General features: G+C 32.2%; 1 protein-coding gene across 2 annotated transcripts; it reads left to right on the top strand.

Moving 5' to 3' along the window:
* On the top strand, positions 1-13,771 carry LOC132734718 (uncharacterized). Of its 2 annotated transcripts, none has more exons than XM_060721512.1 (16): positions 1-178; positions 1,373-1,951; positions 2,202-2,225; positions 2,514-2,626; positions 2,899-2,983; positions 3,421-3,606; positions 3,945-4,130; positions 4,645-4,725; positions 6,204-6,323; positions 6,971-7,132; positions 9,860-10,053; positions 10,430-10,496; positions 10,986-11,104; positions 11,866-11,974; positions 12,453-12,541; positions 13,409-13,771. In XM_060721512.1, exons 2-16 carry the CDS (start codon positions 1,378-1,380, stop codon positions 13,475-13,477), a joined length of 2,178 nt encoding a protein of 725 aa, XP_060577495.1. In that variant the 5' UTR covers positions 1-178; positions 1,373-1,377; the 3' UTR covers positions 13,478-13,771. The 2 variants fall into 2 exon arrangements, with proteins under 2 accessions (XP_060577495.1, XP_060577496.1); XM_060721513.1 differs by lacking the exon at positions 1-178 and adding an exon at positions 316-339.
* The last annotated feature ends 186 nt before the right edge of the window (positions 13,772-13,957 follow it).

Below are 13,957 nucleotides of genomic sequence, written 5' to 3'. Positions count from 1 at the left end.
ATTTACTTTTCAAGTTTCGAGAAACAACAATCCCTTGAGGGGAGTTATTATTTGCCTGTCATTTGTCACAATTACTTGATTCTTGATTAATTAACGTTAATTACACGTAAAAATATAGAATATTCTTACTTGGAGTAGTTTATAGATTATAAATGAGATAAATTTTCACACAGAAGGGGTATGTTGATCTTATGATATATCTTAATATATTTTATAACAAATGGTAGATTAAGTTTGTAACAATTTATCAAATGTGTCAACGTTTTATCAACGTTTGTTCTGCACGTTTAGGATGAGGTTATTTACGTGCACGTAGTTAGCTAGGGTTGACGTTATTACGTAATGATAAAGTTTAAATATTTTATTATAATGACTGATACGTTATTAAAAATTTGTTTTTATAACTTGATGCATATATTTATATACTATTTACGTTTTATTATGATAAAGTTTATTTATTTTTTCACATATTTTCTATTATTTCAACTATGAAATACAATAACAGTCACTGTACAAAAAAAATCATTTTTGATATTAATAAAACAGTACCGTAAGCAACATTTTTACTTCAATGGTAAAGAAATGTTGGATGCCTGAAGAAAGTAGGATTAAATGTGAAATAATTTATTATAAAAAAACAAAATGTAAATAAAGTAGCTTCTGACTTTCACACAAAATACTAAGTCACTTTTATTGTATTGACTGTGAAAAAGCAACAGAAGAAAATATGGTTCAGGGTAATTTCCCAATGAATGATATTTTGGAAACTGCAGCAAACAGTAAAACGCTTTTGAGAAATAAAAATGAAAGCATTTCTGGGGGCATAATGGGCCTTTAATTACAATAAAAATATGTTAATTTAACGCAAAATGTCCTTGTGTAAAAAGTTTTAATAACCTCGACTGAAACAGGATCTTGGTTATTTTGAAAACCATAGATATTTCGATATATATTATATTTTTCCCCCTATCCGCAACGATGCTATTCCCAATATCAAACACCGAAGAAAAAAACATCTGTTAATTCAAATGATGTCCAAATAGGGTGCTTTCAGTCCCGGACTCACGTACCGGCTTGCGGTTACAATTAACGGTAACTTTATAAATCATTTAATACTTATAAATAGTCACAATATTGGATGTTTTAATAATCGCCCTTTTTTTCTTGCACGAAAGTACGTGTCAGACAGGTGTGGTATTAATCATTTTTGCAATAAACTGTTGTTACATAAATGTTTTAACCCATTATTGTATCTTGATATTTTTGAAACCCTAATCCTTTACTCATTACCCAATCTTTGAAACAAGTCTCCAACACGTTAGCATTTGAAAAGTTCCGAGAGTTATTCACGTTGCTATGTGGCTACTTTCAGAGATAATGTACTTGGTTAACATCGCCACAATTTGTGTAGCCTTCCTGGGCAGCATAATATGTCAAGTTACAAATCAAGGACAAGACGCAGGACAAAATTTTCCGACGGAGGGAAGAGGTTTCTTGACAGACGGCATACTTTCATCTGTCGAACGCAGTGTTCCATTGCCCGACGGAAGACTTTCTGCAATGGAACCAAGTGTACCTTTGCCAGACGGAAGGCTTTCAGCGTTGGATCGGAGTGTACCCTTGCCCGACGGAAGGCTTTCTGCAATTGAACACAGTGTTTCAGGAGTGGATCGCAGTATTTCATTGCCCGACGGAAGGCTTTCAGGAGTAGATCGCAGTGTTTCATTGCCCGACGGAAGGCTTTCAGGAGTGGATCGCAGTGTACCCTTGCCCGACGGAAGGCTTTCAGCTGTGGAACGGCAAGTTGGTACAGTTGACAGAATTAATTTAGCAGGAAATGACAGAGGCGTTGCGAGCAGTACTAATATTGCTCAAGGGATAATTAATGGCAGCAGAATTCTCAGTGATGGTCGTACCTCAGCTATTGCCAGGGTGTTTTCAAGTCATAGGGGTTTGTACAGTCATTCAAGCTTTTAACAAAATCAAATAAATACATTTGATAAATCAACTATTTTTATTAAATTCTCCTTAAAATTGTTAAGAAATTTTAATGTTAACACAGAGTCAAATGCTGAAAATCTTGAATATCTGTTTATTAGATTACATGTTTGAGTTAGATAAAATGTTAATATTGCTTTTATTGTGAACCAAGAAACATTAAGACAATCTAAATTATATGAAAATCATTCATTTTTTTTCAGAAGACTACCAGTTAGTTCATACGGGTGAGTTAAATTCATTTTATATTTCATGAAATCAAAGTTGTAACAAAACTCCCATCACCACCACACACAAATGACCTACTCGTACTCTGGTGAACATTTCTTGTCATTTATACTGCTGGGCTCAAAATAATACAAGTGTTTAACGACATAAAGAACGGGTTATGGTTATCGCTAATTGATAGCTGCGATATTCCACAGGATTATGTTTTTATGTTGTATTCACATATATTTTTTTTAAAAATCTATGATGTATGGAAATTTAATTACCAAATACTTTTCATATTACAGAGTGTGAAAGGGCAGCTTGTTCTTACCCAAGTTTGTGTTACATTCCCCACCCTACAGATTGTTTTAAGTTTATCATGTGTCAACCTCTGGAGAACGGGAGAATTATGTCGCAGGTATGAATTTAATAGCTTCTATACCTAATTTCAAACCGGTCTTTTCTTTATTTTCCTGTAAAAAATGGTTTGGACATTTTGTTAATGCAGTAAAATTGTTCATTGATGTTTCAAACATTATTGATAGAGTAACTAGATAAATATAGTATAACTGCAACCAGACTCAAGAACAACTAGCAACAGCTATACATTCCCACAGTCAAATACATACAGCAAGTCAGAAAATTATTATAATGAGTAACGACGTCAAAACACATGTAAAACAATTGCAGGCGATGCCTTGTGCCTTTGGAACGAAATGGAAACAAGGATTCGAGCCAGCTTGTGACAGATATAACCTTGTAGATTGTCCTAATGGTAAAATTTTCTACCACTTACTTATTTCATATCTATTTAAGTTCAGCATGTAAAGGTCATGTTAATAAAAATCATACAGCTATTAAAGATTTAAAATGAAACAAAAGAAAAATGCTTGATAACAAAGTATGTTCATTAACTTTTTAACACTAGATAATATATATCAAATAATGTATATATTTTGGTTTACATAATTATTGTTCAATCGATCTCTATATAATTTTTATGTAACTCATAACTTTTAGCAAGAAATAATATTGTAGCATTTTTATCATTATTTCTTTTACTTTTTAGCGTCATAAAACTTAAAAAATATGTTATGAAATGCTGAAATAACAAGTTGATTTATAAATTTGCAAAATTAAAAAAAAAAAAGTTGTATCGCCACATTTTTATACGCTGGCTATATGTATTTCAACGTCTTTTCATAATTGTAGACAAATGTAAGAATCCAATGGTGAAGTCTTACTCCCACCATGATTCTAACTGCCGCACCCACTGGACGTGTGTGAACGGCAAATCAAGACCTGCATGCTGCGCCAGATACCATTCGTATGATGTTAACACGAACAAGTGTGTCAGTGATATCACCTGTGATGCTGCGTGTCCCCTTCTTAATGACGGTCAGTTGTCGGTTGTACTGATATTTTTGTGTGTTAATCAAGTAGCCAGCATTTCATCTGCCTGAACCGTAAAATTGTCTAACTGTTTAAAGCTATATTTAATAAATAAGATGACTGTTATAGATTTTTGTAAAAGTAAAAGATTATGTAATGCATTTTAGATCTAGAAGCAAAATATGCGTACATATATTTAACCCTTATAAAATCTATGCCTTTTGACTTTTCACACAAAAAATGAATAATAAAAAGTGATAATGTAGTGTTTCGATAAAGTTTAGTTTAACTAGATCAGATGCTTTTGTTTAATTATTATTCGTGTACATTGAATATTTTTACAGCAACATGTGGTGCTCCCGGAGTACGTCTGGCAAATTTTGCAGACGGCAACTGCCGGACACATTGGGACTGTGAACATGGTCACCCACACCCTGTATGTTGTCCCGACGGTCAAGGTTTTGATGTGTTCACATCCCGGTGTGTTCCTGACCGGAACTGCATACATGAGTGTCCAAAAGAATATTCACGTAAGAACTCTAGTTTACAAAAGTTAAGAACAATGGTGATGCTAATGTTATGGCCTATAAAAGCTATATACAGGCCCAAATCTCACTGTATCTGCCATGTTCTAGTATGTGATAGCTAAAACTTTTAACAGAATTGAAATTCTCTTTTTTCAGCATAAAAGTTGTCACAGGGTAGGAAATGTAAAATAATTATAATTACTTTTCCGTAGCGCCGAAGATCTTTTTTCGATATAATCGAATATTGCTCAAGGACCTTGCCGAATATTGCTTAAGCCGGTGCTAGGGGGCGCGGACGGTAGTTTGCACTTGACAATACCGTCCTTAAGCAGGCTCAATCAAACCAGTCTGCAACATTTTTAATTTTGCCTTTTTTGACTTTCTTTATTAATTCTATTTCTGTCTATTTTATCGTTTTCCATGCATATCATAGGTTTAATAGCAAAATTTTGATACATTTAATTTACTACTTCAAATAAGCTTACAACTAACTGATACGTGTTTATATTATATCAAGGATCCTGCTCTATACCTGGAACACAATCATATGATCTGGTAGACAAGAACTGTCGAACATACATGAAGTGTAACAAAAAAGGTGAGCTAACAATACAAATCATTATTCTTGTGACATTGTAATCATACACGCATTTACTGTTGAATGAAAACGATTCTTGGACATAAACACTTAATAATCATGAGGTTCCATAAGATCTAAGAACGGAGGACAAATTGAACAACAGAATGGACAAAATAACGAGTCTGCAGTAATAAACATAGTTGTTGAACCTAAAATGTTACAGTATACAATAGTAAGGAAAACCAACATGAATGAGTTGCTACAAGACTTTACTAACACGAGTTCACAAACAAAGTTACATGTGCAGTGCAATAGTTAAACACTGAGTAACCTGCTTATTACTTTTTAATAGAATAATAAGTTTAATAAATACTAAATATTGTAGAACGTGGGTTAAGTAGAGAGGGAAGTTAGGATATTTACTCTATGTTAAACAGTTATGAATTTTTAAAGAATTTCTAATTCAATGAAAGTTCTATTAATAGTTTTTATGAAAAGGAATCATCCGCCAATTCTTAGAAATACGCACACAAAGAAAGTAACTGCACAATTATAGCTATAACAATGTTGTCAGTAAATAAAAATGTAAATAAAAGTGAATGTTACATACATTTGTAATGAAATATTATTATAGATAACGAGGGATTATATTTTTACTGTTACTCACAAAACTGTGTGTTATTTACTTTATTACCCCGGGCAAATATTGTAATGATCTGAAAATTTCAACCAAATCTAACTGTAACAAAATTGAACCATGAGTAACAATAACTTATCTGTCCTTACCTCGCAAGTTGTCAGTGTACATGAGACGTTTTTACTTTTCTTTTATTCTTTAAGCAAATGACGATACATTCAATATGCTGTGTTACAATTAGAAATCAAAACACCAACCCATAGATACGGTTATGATCTGTGAAATCTGATCCTATCAAACAATTTTCTTTATATGGTTTTTGCAAACTCTTGCGATGCGGTCATTTCATATTTTATGAAAATAAACCACGTGTCCAGATTTTATACTGTTAAAAAGTACTGTTAGTAATAGTACAAATTTCTTAGTCACATGGTACACTTGCATTAACAGTATAGGAATAACTCCCGGTGGCCTATGGGAAATTAACATTGGGGTAATAATATTTTATAACGAACTATTCTTCTGACATTCTGTTGAATATAATTTATAAATAAGAAACATCGCATTGATTGTACTTTTGAACAGTTGGTTTGTTTTCTTTAACGACGCACAAACTAAGTATAGGTCATATGGCGCCGAAACAGGAAAGATGATTTAGGCTAACCTAGTGCGTTACAAATTTCAAAGCAATACCAAGGGTCTAAACCATCTCACATGCTGGAGCTAAGAGTAGCATAGACTACAGTTATTTGAACACATTTAGTCGCCTCTTAAGAGCATGCAGGAATAAATGGTGGCTGCAATTCTTATGCCACAAGAGGCATTTTTGAGCATTAAATATTAAAACGTGTTATTTCAGGACAAGCTGACCCTACATGCTGTTTAAATGGTCTAATGTATGACGTCACTCAAAGAAGATGCATTTCTGGTGTGGGTTCAACATGTATCAATGCAAAATGTCCGTTTGGCTACTTTGAAGGTAATTAATAAATCTATGTTATATATATTAAATGTTTGTCTGAAAGGAAATACAAATGTATAGTAAAGTTGTTGACGAGTTTTATATGACAACACAGTGCTTGTTTACTGCATTCCGTTACGGTTTGGATGGCGTAGACGTGTCTGTCCATCGTTTGCCACTTTTGCGGTTTAAGTATATTTTTGTAAAAAAAATCATTTAGCAAATATTTATATGGTTTATTTACATTGACATGTTTTTTCCACTTGAAATGACATGAAACTAATTAATGGCAAGTTGTAAATTAAGGAAACATTATGAACGTAATATCAAGTTAATTCATATATTGATGGTTGTATAAAGTCTTATTTCTATCAGATAATTTCTATCAAATAATATTTCAGCATTAATTAACCCTATAATCAATATTAGATATAATTCCTCTCAGTCTCTTACACATAACAAAGTGAAAATAAAACTTTTGCTCGGGCTCTTAATTTATATCAATATTACAGTGCAATTAAACTAAAACATAATTTGATCTGATGAATCACTCCTCTTCAATAAATCAAAGTTATTTTGACAGTAAAACGAGGTTATGTTATATGATGATTTTTGTTTGGATACATATTCAATCTTGTCTATAATATTGATTTATTTTCCGACAGAATGTCGTCTGGAGGCAGTTCCTGGTAATGCATATGTCTACAAGAATCTTGATGCTTATGGTGGAATGGAAATGCCATGTCCTGTAGGAACAATATTTAATGCGACCGGATGTCAATGCTCCCCGGACCCTATCCTGCTTGAACCAAGCCCTAGACCTACTTGTAAACACAATTTCTATATCGATATTACTTAAACGTTGTATATTTATAATTCTAACACTATCGGACTTTTTTCTATATAAACAAAGAAGGCCTGAAGCGTGCATTATTCTACAACAATGCACTCGCCGTTCTTATTATCTCCCTGTGTATTTTCACATTGAGGGCGCCATTTTGTTTAAAAACAAAAAACAATTTTTTGTCGAATTTTGTTGTGAAAACTATCTAGAATGAAAGAAAATGGTCTAACTAAGAAAATGAATCCGAACACCAATATCTTTAATTTAGTCGTTAACGCTGTAAAGACGTTTAAAGAGTTGTTTACGTGACGTCACAATGTAGCGCCAAACAGCACGTGCAAAACAATCAAATCAAGTACGCTATTTTAATGTAGCAAACGAGTTAAGTTTTACATTTAGATCTATTTCACTTTTGATAATTTGTATTTCGCTTGAAAAATTATAGAGTGAAATAAAATAAACAAACAAAGTTTTATCAACGTTTTCAAAATTCGTTATTCTCAAAATGTTTCTACACACGGAAGATTTATCGACAGTTTTTTTCAACCCACTGGAACAGCTTTTAAAGAACGTTTCTATTGGAAACTCTGAGGCAAAAACAAATTTAACCACCAAACATAAAGTCCAACATTATAATAATAATTATATTTTTTCTTGACGTGTTAGAATGGAAATAGATATTAATTCTTCGTGCATTATTGTACAATAATGCACGTTTTTCGTTCAAATGCTTTGTAATTAATCACTCAGGCCTATCGGCCTTCGTGATTATATTACTACGCATTTGAACTCAAACCGTGCATTATTCTACATTCTAACACTATCGGAATTTTTTCTATATAGACAAAGAAGGCCGGAAGCGTGCATTATTCTACAACAATGCACTCGCCGTTCTTATTATCTCCCTGTGTATTTTCACATTGAAGGCGCCATTTTGTTTAAAAAATCTGATAAATTAAAACAATTTTTTTCGAATTTTGTTGTGAAAACTATCTAGAATGAAAGAAAATGGTCTAACTAAGAAAAATAATCCGAACACCAATATCTTTAATTCAGTCGTTAACGCTGTACAGACGTTTAAAGTGTTGTTTACGTGACGTCACAATGTAGCGCCAAACAGCACGTGCAAAACAATCAAATCAAGTTCGCTATTTAATGTCGCAAACGAGTTTAGTTTTACATTTATTTCACTTTTAATAATTTGTATTTCGCTTGGAAAATTATAAACTGAAATAAATAAACAAACAAAGTTGTATCAACGTTTTCAAAATTCGTTATTTTCAAAATGTTTCTACAAACGGTAGATTTAACAGTTTTTTTTCAACCCACTGGAACGGCCTCTAAAGAACGTTTCTATTGGAAACTCTGAGGCGAAAACAAATTCAACCACCAAACATAAAGTCCAACGTTATAATAAAAATTATATTTTTTCTTGACGTATTAGAATGGAAATAGATATCAATTCTTCGTGCATTATTGTATAATAATGCACGTTTTTCGTTCAAATGCTTTGTAATTAATCACTCAGGCCTATCGGCCTTCGTGATTATATTACTACGCATTTGAACTCAAACCGTGCATTATTCTACAACAATGCACTCAGAATTGATATCTATTTCCTAAACAATGCACTCAGAATTGATATCTATTTCCTAATTACAAGTTCGCTGCTAAATGTAAATAATATTAGCTAATGCATCAATTTTGTGTGCATTAATATACGCAGAATGATTTATAATCTGCAGTTTGCATTTTGGGGCATCCATCTATATTTGTCATTTAAATAAACCTTGAATTTTGTGTGGATATCATAAAATTCTACCCTAACAGTTGTGGCACATGTTTATTTAATTCATTGATTTCACTACAAATAACGTTCTGTGATAGGAACAGTTTTCGGTCAGTAGTGAGCAGTTTATGTCCAAATATTTTAGTTGTTAAGTTAGTTATACAGAATTATTTCAGTACGAATGTTTGATAAGCTTTAAGCTTGCAGTCTTTTTTGGAATTAACTAGTAATGAGCGAGGTTGTAATGAAACAGCGGCTTAATTGCCATTAACAGTGATAGCGATCCTTATAAAAGCCAGTCTAACAGGTCATGCCGCCAACTTGTTAAGTTACAATGACAAGGAGACATTATGTTGTTACTTATTTACCGAATATGCATAGATCCCTGACCTATCTAATTCTTATTATCAGATTAGTGGATATAAAATTTCAACACAACCTATTTGTTAACAAAAGAGTCAATGTTTGTAGTTAAATCTATTGTTATTCAATTAAACAGTCATAGTAGGGATCTATCAATTACGTTCTTTATCACAAACCCTATACCATATTTAAGAAAGCGGATATTTCAAGAATGGTCACACATCGTAATTTCTGTCACAAGTTTTCATAGAATAAAAACGAAATATAACCACTATAAGCAAGTGTTTTTGGGTAATGCATGCAAATCGGTGTTTTTATTTGACAAAAGCTAAACTAAACTTGTATATTTCTCTTCCACCCAACCTGCCAATCTCTCAGTTGAGCGTTATAGTCAGGGGTTTAAGACATGTATTTTGGATGACTTGACCAGTTATAAAACAATGTTTAATTATGGATTTGAAACAAAATGCCCCTTCAAAACTTCGTACAAGGTTTATCATTATTGTTTCTAACTTATAAATAAATGTTTTACTAATTATTTTATGTCACATTTTTCAGTTTGCACTATAGACATAGTGGCGAAATTTCCTGACCTTAAAAACAAGGGTAGTGCTGTTGCCGCCTTGTTAATGATAGGAAAATATGGACAGGGTGAGACTGGTGTTGGCAACATGATTAATTTCTGGGACGGCGGTGCTGGTATTAATATACCATTCTATGGTTCACAAGTACTTAATAAACTCTATCTCGAGGTATGTACCCTGCAGTTAACATTTTTTTAAACAGAGTTACATCTTTAATTAGAGTTCAGATTGTTTTTATTTGTTTAGTTAAAAATGCTTTTGTATAAAGCATGTATAACTTTGTTGAAAATATGATATATAATGGAAATAGGAGACTAAGATTATTTTTCTTTATAATATAAAAAATGGCATTATGTCTATGCAGTCACTTAAGACATTTTTATTGTGTTGTTCAGTTTTGGAATGACGATTAGCTATAATATAATTTGTGTGAAAGTGTACCATAAATGCACTTTTTCAGAAAGATTTCAGCGTTTCATTATTTATTTTTTGATATTCTTAAAAGTATCTTATCTTTAAATAATTTTTTTCTTTTATTTTTAAGGCTCGTTTACAACCGACAGCAGGTTCACAATTTAAACAAGTTTTCGCAACAAGTTGTAACTACGTTGGTATGTTTTTACAGACATTGTATAAATTATAAATGTAAATTTATTTGATAACTACTGATGATATACAATATTTTAGAAAAAATGAAGGACGAATTATATCATAAACTATACTTTAATCAAATGACGGATTAATATTTTATTGGATTTTATATTAACGTTTATCCTTTTGGATCCAAAAGTGGTTACTGATAAGCCTTTGCCGCCATTATAAGGCCATCCAGACAATTGTGCAGCCTAAGCTGTTGGCTGAGCAACTACATACTTTTATTCTTGATATCCTTATACTTGATAATAGGATGTTCCAAAATGGAAGTGGACAAGTTCATTTAAGAAATTCAGTAGGTTATGAGGAAACTTGTTAAAGAGTAAACTAGTGAGTGTTTACCTAAACAACAAACCATCCTAGTAGATTATATGAGAGCAAAGTAAATCATGACTTTACATGTATATGATTTTATAATTAATATTCTTATCTCTATGTTTATATAGACAGAGTGCCGACATTCGAGGTGAACTTTGATCAGTTTCAAGGTACAGGTGGGACACTTACAATACTAGCAAGAACTGATGGTTTACCAGGGTTTGCAGAGATTTCCTTCCCTTATAATGTACGTAATTTCCCAGCATTATGTTTAACTTATAAGAATCGTACTTCATTTATTGTATTTTATCCTATAGTTTTAACAAATTTAATAAAATTCGTCTTTTGTTATCATTGATGCCTTGATATACAATGTCTGAGTGATTACCTATACCTATTTTACCACCTATTATGATTAAAATAGGGAATATAATGTACATAACGTGAATGATTTTTAGATTTACGATATATAAATGCGTCAGTATGTGCCAATTAACATATGACCGTTTTAAAATTGTGATCATATTATTATTGTTGAATGAAAACACAATACCAAAACTTATTGTCCAAACTTTGTGAACCACTTAATGTATGTCTGACCCAATAACCTGGTGCAAATTTTCAAGTCCTTCACACACCCCGTGTTTGCAGTATAATAGTTTGTATTGTCCAAAATAACCAAAAAATGAATTCACTCAAGTTTGGCGAAGAAACGAACAAAAATGGATACCTATTTTTATTCCGAGTATATTACTTTATTATCCTTTGCAGACTTTTTACATACACATGTATTTTAAGTGATTCACTTGATCATTGTAAAAACCATAATTTTAGGGGTTATGGACCTCATTGGATCTTCTTTAAACTCTTTTGATTGTCTGACGGAAAGTTAAAATGATATGGTATACCCCTGCCTTTTCGTAACGCAGATACCGTGTATCACTTTACGATACGTGATGTATTCGCTTATTCTATGGTTACAAATGTTATTTTTGTTTACTGTTTCAGTTCAACGATGAATTTATATTAAGGGTGATATATGATGGTCAGAGAATTGGTGCATTCCTTGATAGTACGGTGCCGAACATGTCAAATAGTGCTGCTCGTTCATTATCAGGTAACATGTGAACATAAAATAAAAAAAAAATATTGATTGTAACTACTTATGTGAAAATTAGGGTGTATATTTGCATAGTTAATTAACAAAAGTATCACTTTATTTGGGATTTTGTGTAATTTCCTTTTGATAATGTATTCTGTTTTTATGGTTGTGGTTTATTTTCGTCTATTTTATTACTTTGTCCTTTGCATAACATCATAATCTATCAATCGGACTTTAATTCTCTTTATTTTTATTGGCCATCTTAAACAGGCGTGTAGGATACACGTAAAGTTTGTAAGAACAAGTTGATGCGTATTTAATGGTCGAATTACAATTCTGACAAATTCTGATCTTATCCCATCATTATTTAGTTGTTTATTATTATATGAACAATAGATTATTTCAATTATACGCTGTATTAAATATTTATAACTTGCAAATAAAGTCGATTTCTAAGATAATTCAAACCAATGTTATCATTTATTGTTTTCAGGATTTATACCAATACATAGAAGTGGACTGAGATTTGCTCATTGTAGAAATAGAGACAATATGTCCGGTTTTATTGGGCACGTGTCCGAAGTAAGTGATTCCTTCTTCGTGTGCTTTGTCATCTTCGGTTTCCCCACGGTATATACTACATTCAACAACCTATACATGTACGTATATCAGTCCGTGGCACTCAGTGGGGCACCGTATAGAATTGGAGATAATCTAGTATGTACGGAATATATACCATGGGTAACCGACGATGACAAACCACATGATTTATACATATGTTCAATGTCATTTTCTGCTTGTTATATTAAGGGAATCTAGAATAATGTATAGGATATTCAACTGAGTTTACATTCAAAAGGCATTTATAAGCGACCAACATAGTGACTTCACTAACTACATTTTCAATCATTGCTAAATGTATGGACAACTTTGTACGAGGTATATATCATTATAAGAACCTAAATGCGAGGTTCTGCTATATCAACATACATATATTTCCAAGTAATAAGTTAGATCTTCATTATGTTGTTAGTACTCTTTATTTATTCTCAAGAACTAGTTGCATCCAAACAGTAAATGAACAAGAATTGAGGACAAGTAGAAAGAAATAATTATTTATAATATGAGCCGTGTCACGACAAAACCAACATAGTGCGTTTGCGACCAGCATGGATCCAGACCAGCCTACGCATCCGCGCAGTCTGATAAGGATCCATGCTATTCGCTTACCAACTCTATTACAAGTAGAGAAACTGATAGCGAACAGCATCGGATGCGCAGGCTGGTCTGGATCCATGCTGGTCGCAAACGCACATTGTTGGTTTTGTCGTGATGCGGTTCAATTATAGTGAACGCTAGGTAATTGGTTAACGTAGTGAGTTATTAAATATGTAATTAGCTTGCACATTGGGTGTTTTCTGAAACTTTTCCATTGTTCTTTTTTTTCAGATCAAGTTTGGTAAATGTTTGACCAGAGAGATGCACGAAGCTTTAAATTCCATTCCTGCCGTAGTTTAAAACACTTTGCTAACATAAGCAGACTATATGCACACCTTTTGTACAAATACGTTATTTAAATATCGACATGCGAGTGCAATTATTGGAACATATTAATGTGTAACATTTTAAAACAAAGGATATGGACGTCAGTGAACGCTAGAAGTTGATCTTGTAAACTTTATGTTTGTGTTGATGTAAATGTATATGGTTTCCTTTTATGCATTGCGATTCTTTTTTCTATTCTTTTTAACGATTTGTACATAATGTTTTTATTATAATGTATTAATTGTGAATATATTAACTTGAAAACAAGTTTGGGACAATTATTGTCAATGTATTAACCCAAACCAAGCTCAAACAAAAAATGATCAAACCAGTCTGCACATCCGTACAGTTGGTAGCTTAATTTTTCTATTGTGTTCATGAAATCTATGAACCCTTGAAAGAACCGTTCCAAACTGGGACAAGTCAAGAACAGAAATATAGAAGATATTATAT

The sequence above is a fragment of the Ruditapes philippinarum genome, unplaced genomic scaffold (genome assembly GCF_026571515.1).
Source record: "Ruditapes philippinarum isolate M1 unplaced genomic scaffold, ASM2657151v2 ctg465_1_1_1_1, whole genome shotgun sequence".
Lineage (NCBI taxonomy): Eukaryota > Metazoa > Mollusca > Bivalvia > Venerida > Veneridae > Ruditapes > Ruditapes philippinarum.
This window is presented reverse-complemented; position numbering and strand designations above follow the sequence as displayed.